The following is a 23,895-nucleotide window of genomic DNA, read 5'->3' on the forward strand; positions in this document are numbered from 1 at the left end:
GAGTATAGAAAGCCATATCAAAACCCAGCTTTGGTTTTTATGGACCTGGCTTGGTTTGGAGTTTATATAAGCAGGATCCATTTCTTAGCTGTTTCTCCTGGGTTAAGATTCCATGTGATGAACCCCAGCAATTTCAAGTTCATCTCAGTCTCTGAACCAATCACTGGTGATCAAAAGAGTAAAGTGTATACATTGGATTAGGTTAGATCCTCGGGAAACCCAGGTCTGGAGGTGGATTAAGCACGATAACTGAGCTAAGAGTAGGGATGTTATTCTTTAAATGGAAATAAACACTAAATGTTTAACATAAAAAAGATAGCAGGTGACTATTATAGTGAGTACATATTTACTGAATTCCCTGCTTGAAATATATCAACAAGGAACAAAAAATATTTTCATTCATTAAAACTAGAGAAAAACCACATATCCTACCACAAATTCTGGATATAATGTTTTGAACCATAGAGTGAAAAGGCACCAGGCGTTGATTCTGAAAGATCTTTTTTACCTGCAAGGTAGAGAAATGAAGATTGGGGATGAGAGACTTAATGGGGAGCTCTCCACTTAGATCCATTTCTCCTCAAGGACCACCATTCTTCACTTCTAACTGAGGGTCTGTCTAGTCAAAGCTATGGTTTTTCCAGTAGTCATGTCCGGATGTGAGAGTTGGACTATGAAGAAGATAGAGCGCCAAAGAATTAATGCTTTCAAACTCTGGTGCTTGAAAAGACTCGAGAGTCCCTTGGACTGCAAGGAGATCAAACCAGTTAATCCTAAAGAAAATCAACCCTGAATATTCATTGGAAGGACTGATGCTGAAGCTGAAGCTCCAATACTTAGGCCACCTGATGCGAAGAGCCAACTCACTGGAAGAGACCTTGTTGCTGGGAAAGATTGAGGACAGGAGGAGAAGGGGGTGACAGGATGAGATGGTTGGATGGCATCATTCACTCAATGGACATAAGTTTGAGCAAACTCCAGGAGATAATGAAGAACAGGGAACCTGGTGTGTTACAGTCCATGGAGTCGCAAAGAGTGGGACACAACTGAGCAACTGAACAATAATGACAAGCTTAAATTTTAAAGTTTGATACATTATGAAAATTGTGCTTTGAAGGGTTAAGAACACATATGAAAGGGAAACCAAGCTAGTCCATTAAACTTCCTCTATCCATTTTATTTAGGATGGTATGTTGTAAAAACAAAATAATAGTTTCCAGCATTTAAAACTTTCCTGATACAGAAATAAAGCACAAGATACAAGATACAAAATACAATTTCTTAAATGGGAAAGAAATATGCCTAAGTAGTAAAACCAATTGAAATGGAATCTCAATGGGGTACACTAACCTATTCCACATTTTGTAATAATGTGGAACAAGACCTCTAAAATTAAACTCAATCACTAAGTTAAAAAAACAGAATCAGCACAAAATCTGCTAGAATGTTTAATGGGTTTAAAGTTTTGATTTCCCATCTAATGAGGATTAGAAAGTGTTGCTTCTCTTCCAGTTCAGAGGATACTGATACAGAGACAATTAGTTATACTTTAATTTGTGTACTGTGACAGTGAATTGCCTGTTTAGCTATAAAGCTAGCATAGTATCTTTCCAGGTGGCTCAATGGTAAAGAATCTACCTGCTAACGCAGAAGAAGGAGACATGGGTTCTATCCCTGGGTTGGGAAGATTCCCTGGAGGAGGAAATTCGACCCACTCTGGTATTCTTGCCTGGAAAATTTCACGGACAGGGGAGCTTGGTGGGCTACAGTCCATGGGATGGCACAAAGTTGGACATGAACAACTGAGCAAAATAGCATAGTAGCTAACATACAGTAGAAACTTAATACGTATTTGTCAATGTTGAATACATTTCCAGACTCAGTAGAAAATTATTTAATGGGAAATTTAAATTACACCTTTGAAAAGGAGCTGACATGTTCGGTAATACCTACAGGCATGTTGCTGAGATGTCCAGCAATTTTTAACAGGTAAAGACAGCTGTATAGGTAATTCTTGAAAAAATGGCAAGCTAATCGAGAACAAGACTCTGAATAAAGACAAGGGTTTCATCTATGTAGAAAAAGAGTCTTGTCAATTAAGTAAGTAAACTGGAGAGTATGCAAGCTATTTCGAATCAGCTCCTTTCATAGTATTGTTAAACATGTTGTGTGAAGTGTGAACAATGTATGATGGGATGTGTGAAGGATATTTGGAGTTTATAGACACGTTACTCTCTTTCCTTATCAACTAGGCAAGCTGGAGGTAGCTGCTAGGCTAAAGTGCAACAAATGGAAAAACTTCAAGGAAGAAATTATTTTACTCAGCTGCATAGATTTTTACAAAAATTCAGAAAGAGGCAATATTTAAGATTCAAATAAATGTGACCTATATAATGGTAAATCTTGAATAAATGCTCTGTGTGTGTCTGTGTGAAAAATTCTGCTTTCCAGTATCAACATGGTAACATGAAAAGATTTGAGAATAAGATGTGGTCCAGTCGTTGCTCTATTATTAAAACTGATACATGATCTTGGACAAATCAGTTAATCTTTTTGAGCTTAAATCTTTTCTCCAACCAAACTGCACTATGTGTAATTTCCCAAGCTTGCCTTTTCTTTTTTGTTGAGCAGGCCAAGGAAGTTTTCTTCTATTTTCAGTTAATTAAAAGTAATTATCATAAATGTTTGTTGCATTTTATTGTGTTTTTCTGTATCTGTATGGATTTTCATCTCGTAGCTGTTAATATGGTGATTTATATTAATAGGCTTTAAAAAAAAGTTGAATTAAACTTGCCTTCCTGGAATAAATCTTAGTCATGGCGTGCAATCTGTTTAGTTTTATTTTTAATAATGGTAGATTCAGTTTTGTGAAATTTGCTTTAAATTTTTACTTCTAGAACCATGAATTAGATTGGCTTATAATTTTCCTTTGTGTATTAACATCATCTGATATTGGTATCATGGTTATCCTAGGTCCCAGGCCCTTGAAAATAGTTGAGATGTGTTCCTTTATTTTCTGTTTCCTGAACAAGTTTGAATAAGGGCTTATGGCTTTTGAACACACATATAAAACTCTCTTGAGCCTGTGTTTTCTTGTAGGAAGATGCTTTTAGAAAAATGCTTGTTAATTTTTTAATAGTTATTGAATTACTTAATTATTCTGTTTCTTCCTGAGTTTTGATAAGGCATACTCTTTTGAGAAATTTGTCCCTTGCTGACTTTTTTTGCAAATTAATTGGTGTGAAGTTGTTAATAATATATAATTTTGGTTTTTGATATCTACTGCATCTGTAGTGTGTCTCCTTTTTTCTTAGAAATAATGCTGCTTTATTTATGCCTTTCTTGTGCTTCCCTGGTGGCTCAGATGGTAAAAAATCTGCCTGCAATGCAGGAGACCTGGGTTTGATCCCTGGGTCAGGAAGATCCCCTGGAGAAGGGAGCAGCCATCCACTCCAGTGTTCTTGCCTGGAGAATTCCATGGTATTCAGGAACCTGGCAAGCTACAGTCCAAGGGGCTGCAAAGAGTCAGACTTGACTGAGCGACTAACACTTTCACTTTCATGATTTTCTTAATTTTGCCAGAGGTTTGCTCTGTTGATTAACCCTTTCAAAGAACCAATGAAGCTTTATTCAACCTCTTGTTTTATATGTCATTAATTTCTGATCTTTCTTTTCATTTATTTGCTTTAGGTTGTTTCTGATGTTTTTATAAATTCATAATCAGGATGCTTAATTGATTAATTTTATCCTTTATCCTGTGGTACTTTAAGTTGCTTTCCTGAAACTATAGGTTTTAGTACGTAGTAACTTTCTTATTTTTTATTTCTAACAGTTAAAATTTTCCACTAAGATCTATTCTTTGACCATGTGTTATTTAGAAGTGTGTGTGTCTGCACATGTGTGCTTGTATGTGTGCAGGGACACATAACACATGTGTTCTCCGAACACATAGGGTTTTTTCCCTTACTCTTTTCTTAATGATTTCTTACATTGTCGTCACACAATTTCTAGAGCATTACTTTGTGGCCTCGTGTGTAATCGATTTTTTAAAATAATAATTTTATTTATTTTTGGCTGTGCTGAGTCTTCGTAGCTGCATGGGCTTTCCCTAGTTGCGGTGAGCAGGGGCTACTCTCTAGCTGTGATGTGTGGGCTTCCCATTGTGGTGGCTTCTCTTGTTATGCAGCACAGATTCTAGAGCGCTCAGGCTTCAGTAGTTGAGGCGTGTGGGCTCAGTAGTATGGTTCCCAGGCTCCAGAGCACAGGCTCGATAGTTGTGGCCCATGGGCTTAGTTGCCCCATGGCATGTGGGATCTTCCCAGATCAAGGGTCAAACCTGTGTCTCCTGCATTGGCAGGCAGATTCTTTACTGCTGAGCCACTAAGGAAACCCTGGAATCACTTTTATAAATGTGTACTTTCCAGAGGTTACATTTTATCTGCAGCACCATTTGATCTGCCCATAGCGTTCAGCTCAGGCTTCCCTTGTAGCTCAGCTGGTAAAGAATCCGCCTGCAGTGTGGGAGACTTGGGTTTCATCCCTGGGTTGGGAAGATCCCTTGGAGAAGGGAAAGGCTACCCACTCCAGTATTCGGGCCTGGAGAATTCCATGGACTGTATATCCATGGGGTCGCAAAGAGTTGGATACGAATGAGTGACCAGCACATACACACACACATACACACACACATTTATCACAGTGTATTGGTCTGTTTCCCTTTCAGAAGACAGACTGAGGGCTCTTTGAGGAAAAGGATTTACTGTCTTTCTAGTATTGAAGCAACAGATCAGTGAATAGTAATTCCTCTTTACCCTTCAAAATCCCTTCTGTTGATCCCCTACCCTCAAGCCCATCTTTCCTGAGTTAGACATTCTTCCTACTAATATTGCCACAGACAATGGGATGTGTCGCTATTCTGATTCTCTTTCCAAATTTGGCTGATTGCCACTGAGGCCATAAAGACTCTGGGGGAGGAGGGGCTTTTTCTTGGAAGCTGGAACAAAGTTATATTATGCTCAAATTACTAATCAGTTAAAACCTTATAATACTGTACAATAAAACTTACTGTAACCCAAACTGAATATTATTTTACTTTCTTATGAATCAGAATGGATGATAATACTCATTATGAATATTAATTATTATGAGTAATTGAAATGCAGAAAAGTGAAATTAATCTTTCTGGTTGACATGACAGGATAATGGATAGTCAGAATTTGCTGTACCAGAAAGAAGATAAAATAGAGTAATGTCTTTGATATTTTTAGTGAAAATCTGACTCAGACCTCAACTGCCTATATTTCAGGTTGCTAATGTTGCTAGAAAATTCCTGACCTAAGAAAACTGCCTAGTGGAGTATAATTACGAAAGCCAAATTAAGAGTTTAGAAGTCTTAATATTAAAAAAGTTGTTTTATTCTCTTTGGAAGACTTGGGGACATCATTAATGTTCCCAATATGCACTTAATTTTTACCTAAATCTAAGTAGTACCATCCGCACCTGTCCTGCCAGAAAATTCTTGCCCTTCTAAGATGATATCCCAGTCTATTATACCCAAAAATATTTGTATTTTTATCTAGTTTAATACTATAGTGTTTCTTTGAAGTTTAAAAATTACATATTGCAGATGCAAAAAAAAGAATTTGCAGCAACATTTTAAACCAGGAAAACTATTTATGTCTTTACAAAATAAAACTGCTTTAGGAAGAAAGGGGCCTCTTTGAAAATTACTTCCAAAGAGTTTCAGGGCCCAATCATCATTATCATCACTTTACACAAATGATTGCATGTAGGCTGCAGTCAATTGCTACACAATTTCTTTTATCCATCGAGGCTTAATGGAAAGAAGTCAGATGAAAAGGAAATATAAATTCAAAATCTCTGTTCATAGTCTTAATGGCCTATTATTCAGCCAACTTTCTACATGTGGAAAGCCTTCATTAATACGCCATTAAAGATGACTTTAAAACTTCTGATCTGTTCTTCTGGGCTGTAAGTTAAGTCTCACATAACAAGTGTTACTTGAGCTCCTTCTGGTCTGATATCTGTATCTATAAATATCTTGGTTAGTTATATCCTGCTTTAGGAGTCTAATGGGCAGAGTATAAAAAATATATGTACCTTATTTAAAATAAAATATATTTGAAAATTTCCTTTTTCACAGTATAAAACTTGACAAGTTAAAAAAAGAAGTAGGGAGCAAGAGAGTAATAGAATGGATTTTAATCACTCCTTTAATGCCAGACTATTTGGCACAAAAGTAAATCTGCCTAGATGTTCTTGCAATATCTTGACCTTCCATTCAGTGGAGTGTGTGATCTCCAGGCTGATGTAGGCCAGTTTCTGAGATGCTGCTGTATCACTCCCCTCCATTCTAAAATTTTCCCCTTGGGGAAAGTTTGGGGGCCTGTTCTCTCTCATTCTCCACCTTTTCCCATTGTAGGGCATTTGAGGAAGTGGCAGAAATCTCTCTAAATTTTCCATTTGGACAGTAAATTCTGGTTTTTAGAACTTAGCTTCCAAACTAGAGACTCATTAGCATTTAAGTGTCTGTCACTAAGAAGGTGCTTAGGATATTCCTTGCATCACGACCTGGAAGGAAAGTACAGAATTCCTAGTTTCTGAATTGGTGTATGAAGTTTCCAACCAGGCAGGGAGGCACGAAATTTCAGGCACTGTCTCCTTCCTAACCCTTTTCTATCAGCCTTGCTCTTATTCTCAGATCTCCAGCCATCTCTGACTCACACTTGACCTCATGCTAAGACTTCCCTAGTGGCTCAGACGGTAAAGCGTCTGCCTACAATGCAGGAGACCCGGGTTTGATCCGTGGGTGGGGAAGAGCCTCTGGAGAAGGAAATGGCAACCCACTCCAGTACTCTTGCCTGGAAAATCCTATGGGAGGAGCCTGGTAGGCTACAGTCCATGGGGTTGCAAAGAGTCAGACATGACTGAGCGACTTTACTTTTTTCACTAACTCAGAAGGTCACTGGCTCAGGATGGAACTCCTTTCTACCCTGAGGTCCTCTGCCTGGCATAGAGTCCTCTTGTCTACCAACCTCTCTTCCAACCACGCTGACTATCCACCTTGGCTCATGATCCTTTATTCTGCTGTCCTTAACTTGTGTCTGTCTCTCTGCTGAGGTCTTCTTGGACTTGATATGTATTCTTCCCCATCTCTCTGGCCCTGCTTAACCCCTTGTGGGCCTACTGTGGCTATTGCCACCCAAGACTTGAGGAAAAGGACATCTGCATCCTAATCTCTGTTGCGCCACCAGAAAACTATTTGACTTCAGGCTAAACTGCTCTGCACTCAGCCTTTTCTCCCTGTGAGAGGGGCTGTTTTGGGTTATTTCTAGAGTCTCTTAGAAAACTCTAGGAACCATGGTATATCTTTTTCACCTCCCTTTACCTTCCATCTTCTGACTCTGTTTCAAAGAACTAAGAAGAGTACAAAATGCCATGATATACCTGCATCATGGGCACATCTGCATCATGCCTGCATCATGGAACCCAGTTAGGAAGATAAATTTGTGAAAGCGACAGCATTTCCCTTTATTTGCATCACATTGTATAATTAATAGTGTGTAAGATGATGCCTTCAGAATTTCGCTCATGCTTGTGAAGCTGTGTCCCCGGCATTTGAAGGAAGCTCCTCCACATAAGCAGCAGGAAAATGACCCTTTTTTCCCTTTAAAGAGCCAAACCACCATCCTTCATCTTTCTTCTTGTGTATCGTCACGATGTCGCCTGTGAAAACACACATATGTTTAGTTAGACAAGTGAGTTCCTGCGATTAATACCTTCCCGAGTTTGATCAGTTAAGATAGTTTTTAAGGAGATTCTGCTTTCAAGGAGTTACTTGGTAGCATCACTTTTCTGCAGGTGATTCAGACGAAGCAAAACTTATTGACCACCTCTGCTCGAAGCAGGCAGAATGCAGAGAATATTAAAAAGTTAGGTAATGGACAACTGAGTTGTGCCATAGAGTAGTTTGATTAGAAACAAAATCACTTTGGATCCTATGTCCTTGGGCTGCCTGGTTCCCTTTGGATAGAACTCATGGGTTGTCACCAAACTCTTCCTTGGTGTCTGTGCTTTAAGGGTTCCTCATGTTGGTGGGCACCATAGTTTGGTATGCTGACTATTAAGAGTATGTCTTGGCTACCAGGATTTTCTTTAGATCAAAGCAGCTTCTCTCCACTGTATGTGCCAGCTTCATAGCCCGAAGTTCCAACCTACAGCTTTGCACAATAATATAACCCCTTGTTCAACAATTCAGATAATTTGAATAAAATATCAATTTGAAGACATTACTCCTTTAAAGCAATGATTGAAGTAAATGGAATTCCTAGGAAACACATGGCTCTTCTCTAATTCTCTATTAAAAAACAAGATAAAAACACTAGTCCCCATCTTGTGAGAGAGTCCTTTCTCTCTGGCTGCTTCCTGTACATCAAAGTGGAAACATCCCCTTCCTTCAGGATCCAAGAGCTACCTGATCTTTAGCATCATCACAAAGTCATTTTCAGTTTTTTTTTTTTCTTTCACTTTTCTCCCCAGTAATTTTCTTTCCAAGGCAAAGGAGACTGTCGACCCCCCTTCTATCTTTCCTTAGTTACATCACTATTTTTTTCTGCAAGAGACCATCCTCAGTCTAGAAACTCTGTCTAATGTGTTCTCTCAGGTCAATAGATTGACACAGTCCACTACTGGAATTCAAACATAATTTATGGACTACCCTGACCATCCAGTAATTAAGACTCCACGGTTCCATATAAGTGGCACGGGTTTGATCCCTTGTTGGGGAACAAAGATCCTACGTGCCTCATGGTATGGTCACAAAGTAAACATGTAAAACAAACAAACAAACAAATAATTTAAAATTTTATCTTCAGCTTCCCTAAGACACCAACATGTCATTCCATTTAAAGAACCCACTTGGGATATAATGTATAAGTAGGCTTTGCAACCAACAGAAAACCAAAGACAAACAAGATGATCAATTTAAGGTGTTAACTATGTAACTCAAACTCAGGATCCTGGGTTCTAGGTGGCATCTGGGATATGTGTTTTAACTCATATGGAAAGTGGGAATACTGCATTTCATTTAGTCACTTACTGATACAAGTAGCCTTAGGATGGCGTGATGAATAACAAAGTGACTTCTATAACACCTAAAACTTTTAAATTAAAGGCAACTGATTTCAGATGAAAGCAGGAGTGGGGTCTACTTTCTATTTCCTTTTTTCTTGTCTTTACTTATTTCTGAGCTACAAGGAAAAGTAACTGTGTGGAGAACTCTGGCAAACTGAAAAGGAAGTGCCCATGAACCAATAGCAAATATGTGGTGGTGTCCCTGTTGTTTACCTGTTAAATCCATTTTGACTTTCTGTTGCTTCTGGGTGCTGTGTCCTGGTCATGGAATATAAGTTTTCTCCCATGACACAATTCTTTCTCACTAACATTTTCATCTCCAGGTCTCTGCCTTAGCTTAACATTCGAACGTGGTTGCTAACTGGACATGAAAGTTGAGGTGGTAACCTTTTCTCTTTTAATAATCTTGAGGTTTTCACAACCCCTTGTTGTTCAGTCACCAAGTTGTGTCTGAGTCTTCGTGGCCCTATATGGATGGCAGCATGCCAGGCTTCTCTGACCCTCACTATCTCCCGGAGCTCGCCTAAGTTCATGTCCAATGACTCGGTGATGCCATCCAACCACCTCATTTTCTGCCACCCTCTTATCCTTCTGCCTTCAATCTTTCCCAGCATCAGGGTCTTTTCCAAAGAGTCAGCTGTTCGCATCAGGTGGTCAAAGTTTTGAAGCTTCAGCTTTAGCATCAGTCCTTCCCAAGAGTATTCAGGGTTGATTTCCTTTAAGATTGACTGGTTTGATCTCCTTGCTCTCCAAGCGACTCTCAAGAGTCTTCTCCAGCGCCACAATTTGAAAGCATCAATTCTTTGGTTCTCTGCCTTCTTTATTGTCCAGCTCTCATATCCATACATGATTACTGGGAAGACCATAGCCTTGACTATATGGAACACTGTCAGAAAAGTGATGTCTTTGCTTTTTAACACACTGTCTAGCTTTCCTGTCAAGAAGCAATTGTCTTCTAATTTCATGGCTGCAGTCACCATTCACAGTGATTTTAGAGGAAATCTGTCACTGCTTCCACCTTTACCCCTTCTATTTGCCATAAAGTGATGGGACTGAATGCCGTGATCTTAGTTTTTTTAATATTGAGTTTTAAGCCAGCTTTTTCACTCTCCTCCTTCACCCTCATCAAGAGGTTCTATAGTTCCTCTTTGATTTCTGCCATTAGAGTGTTATCATCTGCATATCTGAGGTTGTCCTTACATAATATCTTCTGATATTAAACAAAAATCTGTGACATGGAGAAGGGGATCTGATTCCTTTGATTAGTTGTAAACCCCTTTTTGAGAGAGAAGTAGGAGAAATATTAAGCTGGGAGTCCTCTGACCCAGGTTCTAGAACTGGCATTTAGATTAAGCTATGAGAGGAAGTGACATCACACTCCAGTATGTGTAGCTTCTAAAAAGGAAAAAGGTGGGGCTGCCTCTCTGATAACTGTCCATTACTGATATTCTACCCAAGTAACCACTGTGATTAACAGTGTGACTTGGTTTCCAAGTTCAAATCCTGAGCCTCGACTGCCAGTGACTTTAGCCGAAGTACTTCACATTTCTGTGTCTCAGTCTCCTCACTCATAAAACAGGCATAAATAATAATACCTACCTCAAAAGGTTTTTATGAATATTAAATTGGACAGTGTGTTTGCAGCAATGTCTGGCACCTGGTAAATACTGCATAGATGTCAGCTGTTTTTATTATGAGCTTGCTTTATGGTGTGCTTATCTTTCTATCTTCTAAGAAGGGTGATTATAAACCTGAACTGACTTAACATGGTACTAATTTTAAAAGCTAAGACAAAGGTTATAGTCAAGTTAAAGATTTCACGTGAGAAGGCAAGTCAACTATTTGAGAATGATTCTTACCTTTTTCCAAGTCCAGTTCATCATCTTGCCTGGCCTGAAAAGGATATAAGGCCTTGCAAAGACCATTGCCGAGCTGGGTCACACCGGAGGCTGAAAGTTGGATCGAGTTTTAGTGACTAACGCCGGGTCAGTAGGCAAGAAGAACACGGTGCGAAAGTGGCCTAGTGTTCACCACATAGTGCAGAGCTTGAATATATTGAAATCTTCCCCGAAGGAAAGTTTATCATTGTACATAATGCTCATTCTTTGATTCAGTAACCATTTCTGATGTAGGTACTATAAGAATGAATTATGTGTATTATATACTCAAAAACTATAATATAGAAAATAAGTCTAGAGACAAAAGTTGTCGTAGTAATAATAATGATGACATTTTTAAATTGTTTTCCATGTGAATTTCACATCGGTCAATCTGTGTTGACCGATGTTGTATTTGTGTCTTGGAAAACCCACACTTGTTTTTCCCATCAGGAATATATTGGAGCAGGAGCTGCCTACCATTATCCCCAGGTACTTAGGGAACTGTTTCTCAAACTGTGCAACCATGGGTCTTTGATGTACAGGTGGACTACAATGTCCTGGGTTTGACTGAAACTCTTTTTTGCCAAGTTCTAATCAAGAACCTAGAGAGTCGAGGTTATGGTAATACTATAGTTGAAAAATAAAGGATAATGAAACGTGCTTGTATGGATGTGCGTTGGGGGGAGGGGTGGGGGGGTTTGAAAGGTAAAAGGCAGTGGAGGTAGATGGATAAATGACCAAAGTCAAGTGACTGAACAAAGCCGGTGGGCTTTGGGATGGCGATGTTTCTCACACAGAGGACGGGGTTTCCTTGGCAGTTTGGAGGAGGCTGTGGAGACAGGGCTGCAGAGCTCCTCACAGCGTTTCCAGGGTGAGCGTGTGGACAACAAATTGCAGGCTGTCTGAATAACATGGATGCTGGGGCTGGGGGTGCCTTCCCTAAAACATTAGAGAATTCTTCCCCCACCTCCCCCACCTGCATTGTTCTTGAGTCCTTCCCACCTTTTGGATGACATTTGCACAGAAAGCTACACATTCTAATAAATTAATCAGTCCTGATTGAAATGTTAATTTCCTTGAGCCAATTTATATCAGTGTGGTTCTGAAAATAAAATATAATTTTGGCAACGTGCTTTAGTGATAGGACCCAGCCTCGAATTATTCTGGGCATGAGATTACCTGTAGACGAAGGACTTGGAATTCTCTGCCCATCAGAAGATGCCCTGTTCACAACATTCTCTAATCTCTTCGTCAGAACAGGCCGAGATATTTTTACAGAACTATGTGTCTGCTGCTGTTTGAATAGGGGGGAAAAATATATTTTTAACAGTGCTATCAACAAAAGTATTTGAGAAAAGTAACTCTTCTGCAACTGTTTTCCTCAGGAATCTGTTTTTTAATTATTGGGAGAAGGATGTAAAGAAATCATTCAATACATTTCTAAATCCTACTATAGTGAGGTTTTGTTACTGAAACCTTAATATTTTCAGAATTAGACATTACTATATTTTACAGCCTGTGTTTGCATTTCTGACCTGCAGCCTTAAGCCAAATAATAACATTTACACCATTCCTTCTACAAATTAATTGGTTTTGATGCAAGTGAAATAATCATGACTGTGTAAATGACTGAGACCCCTTTAGAGCTCAAGGCTCAGAAAGAAAACTGTCCCTTCATCACAAGGCAGTTACAGCTCCCTCTTCTGGTAGCAAATGGAAAACAGCTAACCGTGTATACTCACATGCTCATCAACGCCTAGAGTGAAACACTGGGAAAGCATTAATACATGTGTGTGAACCTTTTAATTGTGCTCACACATTATCAACATCATGTACTATGTTAAATGGATGAGACTACTGCTTATCACAAATTCTTACAATTTAGGTCTGTAATAGAAATTTTACTATAAGAGCACGTTCAAAGGATAAAGTTAGAAAATGAGAAGGAAGAAGGAACCCAAAGTATTTTAAACTCATTAATTCACCTATGAATACAAAGAATTTGTTCATTTGTGTTTAGTCTTTGTTACTGTACTCAAAAAATAATTAAATTTATCTTAAAATTGTGCAATTTGGAGATTTGAGCATTTATAATTGGCATATATAATTCATAACAGCTTTTTTGCCCTGATGCTTCTTTGAATCATTCTACCCAACAAAGCCAGTCAAGAAATTATAACCAGCCTCTTAAATGTTTACCTTTTCTTTCCACTTGAAGATGGAGTTACTACAGGGATGGTTGGGTTGAGGTCTTTGCTCAAGGTCTGCTAACACAGATGACAGTTTATAGGAGTTTGCTTGCAGAAGGTCTAGTTTCAAGCTATTCTGTGGAAACAGCATTTGACCATATGACTAAATTTCTAGAGAAGGAGGTACAACCATTGTGGGTGGATAAAGGGACATCAGGATAACTTCCAAAATGACAAAGAGGTTCAGAAAGGACACATTCAACTCATGTGCAATTCATTTGCAGAAAATGCTGAAGAGAGAAAAACAGTAGACCCTTTAAGAAGTCTAAAGAAAGCCTTAGTTGTTGAGTGCATCTTATTCTGGACCCTTGTAAATAAGGTAAACCAGAAAGCTTGATAGATATATTACTCAGCATTTTGTGACAACGAGCTTTAGTTAACTTTCTGCTGAGGAATGGGGAAAAGAGAATAGTAAGTGCTGATTGCAGAAGGCAGGCTTTCAGGGGGCTTTGAAGAAAGGCAATGGAGCCATGGGCACTTAACATAAAGAAGAGAATTGACTCTTGTCAACAGAATCAAACTAAAATGATATGTGGCAGGGTTTTTGTTGGTGGTGTTATTATTTCTTGAAGAGGTGAGGTCTTATATTACCTGGAAAGTTTGCAGCAACACTTCTGAAAACTAGAAACAATATTCTGGGCTATTTGAATATAAAAATAAAGAGTGAAACTAAAGCTATTAGTCTCTCCTGTTTTCAATTTGACCTTGAACTAGAAACTTTATATTGACTTCTCTGTCAAGTTGTGTTCAGTCAAGGTAAATCAAAGCACAGAATCTAAATACTGGAAAGAGTCTGCTATTCAACATTCTCCTCACCATTGCCTCTCCCTCCTCCACATCTCCAGCCTGGGGATTCCTTTTTTTTCTTTCTACTTTTTGGCTGTGCCACTCAGAATGCAGGATCTTGATTCCCCGACCAAGGATCAAACCTGTGCCACCTGCAGTGGAAGCGAGGTGTCTTAACCACTGGACTGCCAGGGAAGTCTGCAGCCTGGGATTCATAATCCTAACGTCACTGTCAGGGAATCACAGCCATGGACCAAACACCTCCAATCGATGGGGAAGGGCTCTAGTCCTGGGAACAATTCACTGCACAGTGGGCAGGCTCACCTAAGATGAAATCAAAAGCTCCTCCATAGCTTCTAGCCTTAGATCCAGTCTGCACTTGAGAACATCAACAGCAAGTCTCTGTGTTCTGTGGTGTGTTCCTTCTGGTAACCAAAGACAATATCTGCCCCCAAACACTTCCAGTTTCTGCAACAATTTCTCAGAGTATGGCTTGCCAACATTCTTGTTTCAAATATGGCACTGGACCAAAAGCCAATGAAATAGGAAATAGAGATTCCCCTGCAAGAAACCTCCCCTGCTTAAGACAAAATCAATCTATAACCATTACAGTTAATAGTTTCCCTCCACCAGATGTGGGGGTGTATAATCTCTGACACAGATATTTGGCATCCACTATTTGAAGACCCTTTTTGCGTCATCGCTAGATCCTAAACACCATAAATTCAGGGGTTAGATCATCTCCCATCTTGCATCCTCCACTGTGTGAATCAGGCCAGTTGGGTGCCCAGAAGATCCTAATACAAATTCTGTATCAATGACAAAATGCTATGCAAGAACCCAAAGAAATAAAACTTATAAATTAATGCCATCATAAAATGCTTCATATGATTTCCTTTTGGTAAATATCATTTACACTGAATTAGTTAACCAAACATTTTATGTTGTCACAGAAAATGTCTTTCAGTCTGTTTTATAATTTTATAAAAATTGTAGCCATATGTCACTGCAAGGATGTTAGACCTCTGTTCCCAAGTGAACAGAATTCAGGCCTGTCTTTTCACGAAGTGTCAGGTTTATTCCTGAAAGAGCACCTCCACTAAAGGAAGCTGCTGCTAAAAAACAGATAAACAATACCTGGCTGCATCTGTCTATTTTACCAAAGGACTATTGAAATTGTTCTTCGGACAGAATTTATTAGGTACATACTTTTTACAAGAGTGTTAGATAGGCTACGTGCAAGGAAAGGAAAACTGGCCCAGCTTCCTGGATCCTTCAAAACATTGCTAAAAGTTTAATCTCTTCCTGAATTCTTCTCAAATTAACCCCAATCAGCTTTCTCTCCAATCATAACAGAAATTGTGTACCTTGCCACACATAGGTCACAGTACTTGTTTGTTTTTATTCCTGTATAAAATTCATGGGCCTTTGCTAACTTTTTTATAACGTGGGTTCCTCTGAAGGGGTCGCGCTGCCCATCAATTGCAACAGATGTCTGGGTGCTGCTGCAGTCCAGCCTTTCGGCAAAAATTACGTCCCCCTACCTCCACTGACGGCACCTCCTCTCCCCTCAAAATGACCTTGGCCTCTGAAGTTTTTTTCCTTGTTTCCCTGGAAGCTCTCACACCCTAAACAGCCATCTTCCTTCTGTACATCCACATCTCTCCTTTCTCCTATTATTCTTAAAAGACCCTGATGTTGGCTCAGGGATAAATGGAAAACAGCATCTCTATAATAATTACCAGGATTTCAGCTCTCCTCTGTGCACTATGGAGAAGGCAATGGCAACCCACTCCAGTGTTCTTGCCTGGAGCATCCCAGGGACAGAGGAGCCTAGTGGGCTGCCGTCTGTGGGGTCGCACAGAGTCAGACACGACTGACGCGACTTAGCAGCAGCAGCAGCTGTGCACTATGCTAGCATTTTCTAAATACTGCTTCAACCTCACAAAACCCCTTTGAGCTAAGTACCAACATCCCCACTTCCAAGATGAGAAAACGAAACCTGTCCCAGGTTTCTGTAACTGGCCGAGCTAGATCCAGATGCAGGCCTCTCTGAAAGCAGACCCTGCATTTGTTTTCAGTCACATCTGTTAACTGAGGTAGCGTACACATGATTTTTAGACCTTGACTGAGTTGTTCTATGCTGGGGGCAGGGGGAAGATTTTTATTTTAGGCACATTTTTTCCCCCCTGGGAGGTCACTAAAGCAAACATCTCTAAGTAGCTGGATTTTTCCAGATTCCTCAAACCACTTGTCAAGGAGCTGACCGTACAAGCTCTGACTAGACTGTTCTGTGTCATGAGAAAGGAAAGGCAAACAGAGGTCAAATGGGCCAGAACACAGGCGTTCCCCAAATAGCTCCTTCATCATTAAATCTACCAAACTGCGCTCTGCAAATATTTACCTCATCCATTAAGGCTGCTGTGCTTTTTTCGCTCTCTGAGTCTGAGAAGGAGGAGTGGCTGGAGTAGGCTCTCAGCATTCGTTCCAAGCCTGCAAGTGAAATCATACTGCCAGTCACCATTGCTCAGTCTTGGAGGGGCAGGTGTTAAAGGTGGTTACACTCAGAGGGAGCCAGAGCCCAGAACTCATTCCTGGAGCATTTCCCAAATGGCTGGAGCTGTGTGTGTATGTAGTTGTTGCTAAATTTTACTGAATGGGTGACCTGTACCTTCATTTAATGATATTAGAGAAATGCTGGTGCTTAAGGAGTCTTGATTGTTGTTCAAGATGAAAAACTCAAGATGAGCTTTTGAGTCCTTCTTGTAGATCCATTCTGTGGCAGTTCCCTAACATTTTACCATGATCTTAAGCTCTCCTCTGCTGGTATTTACATTTCTAAACATTTTGCTCTCTTGGATTTCCTATCAAGTATTACATTGCAATAGTGTTCTCTGGTCCACAAAAAACAAGCTCCACATATCAGAATCCCAAGTATGAAATTGTTTTCATTATCTGTAGCACTTTAGAGCTTCTTCATGTTCTAACATACCTAACCTCTAAGCATAGGATTTAATTTGAACGATTTTCACATCATTCAGGAGTTGGTTTAAAAAAAAACAAACAAGTGGTGATCATTCTGTAAAGTATAGAAGTGTTGAATCATTAACTTGTGTACCTAGAACTAAGATAGTGCTGTGTAGCAATAATACTTCAGTACAAAATTAATTTAAAAGAAAACTCAAATCACCTGTTAACACCCCTCCAATGGAATAATAATAAACTAATATGGGAAAAATAAATAAATGGAAGCCTTGTACATACGAGGGTTTTGTTGTCTAGTTGCTAAGTCCTGTCTGACTCTGCGACCCCAAGGACTGTAGCCCACCAGGCTCCTCTGTCCTTGGGCTTTCCCAGGCAAGAATACTGGCCTGGGTTGCCATTTCCTTCTCCAGGGGATCTTCCCAACCCTGGGATCGAACCTGGGTCTCCTACATTGGCAGGCAGGTTCTTTAAGACTAGCGCCACCTGGTAAGTAAACCACCTAGGAGGTTTACTATGTTTTAATCCAAACTAATTGTCCTTCATATCAGCCAATTTCAGGAACAGAGGAAAACGTTACATTTCTAGAAATGGTGGTATAGTACTTATAAAAATCTCACAGATGGACCAAAATGTCATGTTTAATTTTTTTTGCTCTCTCCTTTGAGAGAAAATTTTTCTTTATTCACACAATTAGGTCTGACATTTGGTCCTTTAAATGAGATGATCCCTGCACCAGTCAGCAAAAGCAGAAGCACCCCAACTCTGAATGAAACCTCAGGATAGAATACTTTCCCTCACCAGGCCAATCAAAGAGATAGTTACATACCTTCTTGGTCTCGCGAGGCTTTTTCAATATCTTTCTGCAGTCTCAACAGTTTTGATTTTATTGAAGATGTCTGTCGCTCTTTACTCATTGCATTTTTAGGATCTTCTTCCTTTAGGGAAAAAGAAGGAAGTTTAACAATTTCAGAGGAAAAAAGGAAGAGTTGCTACTCCTAGTTGCACTGAGACTTTCACTGCTACATTCAAAGTTAACTTAATGGAAGGAAAAAAAATAATCAGATCAGATCAGATCAGCCGCTCAGTCGTGTCCGACTCTTTGCAACCCCATGAATCGCAGCATGCCAGGCCTCCCTGTCCCTCACCAACTCCCAGAGTCCACTCAGACTCATGTTCATCGAGTCAGTGATGCCATCCAGCCATCTCATCCTCTGTCGTCCCCTTCTCCTCCTGCCCCCAATCCCTCCCAGCATCAGAGTCTTTTCCAGTGAGTCAACTCTTCGCATGAGGTGGCCAAAGTACTGGAGTTTCAGCTTCAGCATCATTCCTTCCAAAGAAATCCCAGGGCTGATCTCCTTCAGAATGGACTGGTTGCATCTCCTTGCAGTCCAAGGGACTCTCAAGAGTCTTCTGCAACACCACAGTTCAAAAGCATCAATTCTTCGGCGCTCAGCCTTCTTCACAGTCCAACTCTCACATCCATACATGACCACAAGAAAAACCATAGCCTTAACTAGACGAAACTTTGTTGGCAAAGTAACGTCTCTGCTTTTCAATATGCTATCTAGGTTGGTCATAACTTTCCTTCCAAGGAGTAAGCATCTTTTAATTTCATGGCTGCAGTCACCATCTGCAGTGATTTTGGAGCCCAGAAAAATAAAGTCTGACACTGTTTCCACTGTTTCCCCATCTATTTCCCATGAAGTGATGGGACCAGATGCCATGATCTTTGTTTTCTGAATGTTGAGCTTTAAGCCAACTTTTTCACTCTCCTCTTTCACTTTCATCAAGAGGCTTTTGAGTTCCTCTTCACTTTCTGCCATAAGGGTGGTGTCATCTGCATATATGAGGTTATTGATATTTCTCCTGGCAATCTTGATTCCAGCTTGTGTTTCTTCCAGTCCAGAGTTTCTCATGATGTACTCTGCATATAAGTTAAATAAACAGGGTGACAATATACAGCCTTGACGAACTCCTTTTCCTATTTGGAACCAGTCTGTTGTTCCATGTCCAGTTCTAACTGTTGCTTCCTGACCTGCATACAAATTTCTCAAGAGGCAGATCAGGTGGTCTGGTATTCCCATCTCTTTCAGAATTTTCCACAGTTTATTGGGATCCACACAGTCAAAGGCTTTGGCATAGTCAATAAAGCAGAAATAGATGTTTTTCTGGAACTCTCTTGCTTTTTCGATGACCCAGCGGATGTTGGCCATTTGATCTCTGGTTCCTCTGCCTTTTCTAAAACCAGCTTGAACATCAGGAAGTTCACGGTTCACATATTGCTGAAGCCTGGCTTGGAGAATTTTGAGCATTACTTTACTAGCGTCTGAGATGAGTGCAATTGTGCGGTAGTTTGAGCATTCTTTGGCATTGCCTTTCTTTGGGATTGGAATGCAAATTGACCTTTTCCAGTGCTGTGGCCACTGCTGAGTTTTCCAAATTTGCTGGCATATTGAGTGCAGCACTTTCACAGCATCATCTTTCAGGATTTGGAATAGCTTAACTGGAATTCCATCACCTCCACTAGCTTTGTTCGTAGTGATGCTTTCTAAGGCCCACTTGACTTCACATTCCAGGATGTCTGGCTCTAGGTCAGTGATCACACCATCGTGATTATCTGGGTCGTGAAGATCTTTTTGTACAGTTCTTCTGTGTATTCTTGCCATCTCTTCTTAATATCTTCTGCTTCTGTTAGGTCCATACCATTTCTGTCCTTTATCGAGCTCATCTTTGCATGAAATGTTCCCTTGGTATCTCTGATTTTCTTGAAGAGATCCCTAGTCTTTCCCATTCTGTTGTTTTCCTCTATTTCTTTGCATTGATTGCTGAAGAAGGCTTTCTTATCTCTTCTTGCTATTCTTTGGAACTCTGCATTCAGATGTTTATATCTTTCCTTTTCTCCTTTGCTTTTCACTTCTCTTCTTTTCACAGCTATTTGTAAGGCCTCCCCAGACAGCCAGGATAATCTTTGGTTTTCCACAGATAGGTTTACTTTTCTAGACCTGCTTAATAAGAAGACATCTTGCTCACAACTGGTAAGTATATAGCCAAGAACTTACTTTAACAGAAAAAATTACCCTTGGAAAGTGAATGTTACTATAGCTATTTCATAGAAGTGCATGACTCACCAAGGTCAGAGGCATGAGAGCTTTAAGAAGACTAGCTGATTTAACCAGGACCTTTCAGTTGAGGGGAAGGAGGGCAGCAGTTACTCCTTGCAGGAGGAATGGCACAAGCAGAGGATAGAGGGAGGATTTGTGTGAAATAAAAAATAAACATACCAGTTGCTTGAGCAAATATAGTGGAAGAAAAAAGTTATCTAAGTAGTTTAGGTCAGATTTGAGGGCTGAAGTGGAAATTTTATCATGTAGATTGAGAACTATTAACTATGTAAGAGCTTTCATAAGCATTATTTCCAGAACTGAAGAATAAAGGTGTTAGGACACAGTGTAAATGCCTAGTAACAAGTCAAAGAGCAAATGTCCTATAGCGATATGCAGCTTAAAATGATTAAAACCTTTGTGTGCAGAAACAAAAAGGTGTTAGGTCTGGTGGGGTGGTGGCTGATCATGAATGCAGTGGAGACAGAAATCTTGGAGAAAGAGGGAAAACTGATGACTGAAGATGGAAGTGGAGGAGTCAGGACTTATCTGAAAAGGAAGGAGAAAGACTGGGACCCTAAATACTGGTGGAGAGATTAGCTTTAGAAAGATTGTCCTGAAGAAAGGGAAGCATGACAATTTAGAGCAAAGAGAATACTGTAATAGCCTTTATAAAAATATAATGAGATTAAAATATTTAATCTATATGCTGTGTTCAGTTCAGTTCAGTCACTCAGTCATGTCCAACTATTTGCAACCCCATGAACCGCAGCACGCCAGGCCTCCCTGTCCATCACCAACTCCCGGAATCCACCCAAACCCATGTCCCTTGTGTCAGTGATGCCATCCAACCATCTCATCCTCTGTTGTCCCCTTCTCCTCCTGCCCTCAATCTTGCCCAACATCAGGGTCTTTTCAAATGAGTCAGCTCTTCGCATCAGGTGGCCAAATTATTGGAATTTCAGCTTCAACATCAGTCCTTCCAATGAACACCCAGGATTTCCTTTAGGATGGACTGGTTGGATGTCCTTGCAGTCCAAGGGACTCTCAAGAATCTTCTCCAACACCACAGTTCAAAAACATCAATTCTTCTGCGCTCAGCTTTCTTTATAGTCCAACTCTCACATACATACACGACCACTGGAAAAACCATAGCCTTGAATAGATGGACCTTTGTTGACAAAGTAATGTCTCTGCTTTTTAATATGCTATCTAGGTTGGTCATAACTTTCCTTCCAAGGAGTAAGCATCTTTTAATTTCATGGCTACAATCACCATCTGCAGTGATTTTGGAGCCCAGAAAAATAGTCAACCACTGTTTCCACTGTTTCCCCATCTATTTGCCATAAAGTGATGGGACCAGATGCCATGATCTTAGTTTTTTGAATGTTGAGCTCTAAGCCAACTTTTTCACTCTCCTCTTTCACTTTCATCAAGAGGCTCTTTAGTTCTTCTTCACTTTCTGCCATAAGGGTGGTGTCATCTGCATATCTGAGGTTATTGATATCCTGGACATCCTGGAATGTGAAGTCATGTTGGCCTTAGGAAGCATCATTATGAACAAAGCTAGTGAAGGTGATGGAATTCCAGTTGAGCTATTTCAAATCCTATAATATGATGCTGTGAAAGTGCTGCACTCAATATGCCAGCAAATTTGGAAAACTCAGCAGTGGCCACAGGACTGGAAAAAGGTCAATTTGCATTCCAATCCCAAAGAAAGGCAATGCCAAAGAATGCTCATACTACCGCACAATTGCACTCATCTCAGATGCTAGTAAACTAATGCTCAAAATTCTCCAAGACAGGCTTCAGCAATACCTTAACTGTGAACTTGCAGATGTTCAGGCTGGTTTTAGAAAAGGCAGAGGAACCAGAGATCAAATGGCCAACATCCGCTGGGTCATTGAAAAAGCAAGAGAGTCCCAGAAAAACATCTATTTCTGCTTTATTAACTATGCCAAAGTCTTTGACTGTGTGGATCACAATAAACTGTGGAAAATTCTTCAAGAGATGGGAATACCAGACCACCTGATCTGCGTTTTGAGAAACCTGTATGCAGGTCAGGAAGCAACAGTTAGAACTGGACATGGAACAACAGACTGGTTCCAAATAGCAAAAGGAGTACGTGAAGGCTGTATATTGTCACCCTGTTTATTTAACTTATATGTAGAGTACATCATGAGAAACGCTGGGCTGGAGGAAGCACAAACTGGAATCAAGATTGCTGGAAGAAATATCAATATGCTGTGTACTATATAATTTTTTTTTGTACCTTTCATTCATGTGATTCTTATAACAACTTTATTAAATTGGCTTTATTTTCCCCATTTTACCTGTGATACTCAGAAATAAATGAAGGCCCAAGACTAAATAGCTAGTAAGTAATTACTCCTGAAAGCCAACTCCTGTGGCTCCCCAGTCTCCACCAGTCCACTCCATCACACAGCTGCCCGAGGCTGAGGCCCAAGCCGATGTTACCTCCGCAGGTGGGCTCTGAGTTTACCAAGTGCAAGGATGCCTCAGTCCAACCATCAGCCCTTTCTTGCTGGAGGAATGCAATTATAATCTGAATTCCATGTCAGTCCAAGACTTCATTTGGTTTCTTTGGGGATGTCTACTATTTGCGAATATATTTCCAGGGATAGATTACTACTGGGTCAACTTGAGATAGAGTAGACTGCCATCATTAACTTTCTTAAATTTGTTCTTCTTTTCCAAAAATTTGTCAGAAAGAAAATCAATACCAGAGGTGGCATTTAAACCACTGATACAATCTTTTGAACATGGCCTTTACAGTAAACTTATAAATATTTTTCACACTAATCACCAGCCGTTCAATATTTACACTCAGATTGTTTTCCTGTGTTACCCTCAGTTCAGTTCAGTCACTCAGTCCTGTCTGACTCTTTGCGACCCCATGAATCGCAGCATGCCAGGCCTCCCTGTCCATCACCAACTCACAGAGTTCACCCAAACTCATGTCCATCGAGTTGGTGATGCCATCCAGCCATCTTATCCTCTGTCATCCCCTTCTCCTCCTGCCCCCAATCCCTCCCAGCATCAGAGTCTTTTCCAATGAGTCAACTCTTCGCATGAGGTGGCCAAAGTATTGGAGTTTCAGCTTCAACATCAGTCCTTCCAAAGAACACCCAGGACTCATCTCCTTTAGAATGAACTGGTTGGATCTCCTTGCAGTCCAAGGGACCCTCAAGAATCTTCTCCCACACCACAGTTCAAAAGCATCAATACTTCAGCACTCAGCTTTCTTCACAGTCCAACTTTCACATCCATACATGACCACTGGAAAAACCATAGCCTTGACTAGACAGACCTTTGTTGGCAAAGTAATGTTTCTGCTTTTGAATATGCTATCTAGGTTGGTCATAACTTTCCTTCCAAGGAGTAAGCGTCTTTTAATTTCATGGGTGCAGTCACCATCAGCAGTGATTTTGGTGCCCAAAGAAATAAAGTCTGACACTGTTTCTACTCTTTTTCCATCTATTTGCCATGAAGTGATGGGACCAGATGCCATGATCTTAATTTTCTGAATGTTGAGCTTTAAGCCAACTTTTTCACTCTCCTCTTTCACTTTCATCAAGAGGCTTTTTAGTTCCTCTTCACTGTCTTACCCTAGTCCATGTGAATTTTGCAGCACTCGATAAAACCCAGTCTATACTTACTGCTAATGACTACAAAGTTAGATTTTGGAGGTGTTTTGCTTTAAGAATATTGTTGCTGTTG

At 40.1% G+C, this 23,895-nt stretch overlaps 1 protein-coding gene across 9 annotated transcripts in view; it reads right to left on the minus strand.

Moving 5' to 3' along the window:
- Window positions 1–7,526: 7,526 nt before the first annotated feature.
- The window catches only part of NOSTRIN (nitric oxide synthase trafficking), a 64,859-nt gene continuing 48,490 nt past the window's right edge, over window positions 7,527–23,895 (minus strand). For 7 of the 9 annotated variants that reach the window (XM_045163977.1, XM_045163981.1, XM_045163979.1 and 4 more), the window contains 6 exons: window positions 17,880–17,988; window positions 16,473–16,561; window positions 13,233–13,358; window positions 12,213–12,327; window positions 11,013–11,102; window positions 7,527–7,746 (listed from right to left, as the gene is read on the minus strand). In XM_045163977.1, coding sequence (XP_045019912.1) covers window positions 7,610–7,746; window positions 11,013–11,102; window positions 12,213–12,327; window positions 13,233–13,358; window positions 16,473–16,561; window positions 17,880–17,988 — 666 coding nt within the window. In that variant the 3' untranslated portion in view covers window positions 7,527–7,609. The remainder of the gene's footprint in view (window positions 7,747–11,012; window positions 11,103–12,212; window positions 12,328–13,232; window positions 13,359–16,472; window positions 16,562–17,879; window positions 17,989–23,895) is intronic. The other 2 variants (XM_045163978.1, XM_045163984.1) reach the window with 1 other exon arrangement.

The sequence above is a fragment of the Bubalus bubalis genome, chromosome 2, assembly GCF_019923935.1.
Source record: "Bubalus bubalis isolate 160015118507 breed Murrah chromosome 2, NDDB_SH_1, whole genome shotgun sequence".
NCBI lineage: Eukaryota > Metazoa > Chordata > Mammalia > Artiodactyla > Bovidae > Bubalus > Bubalus bubalis.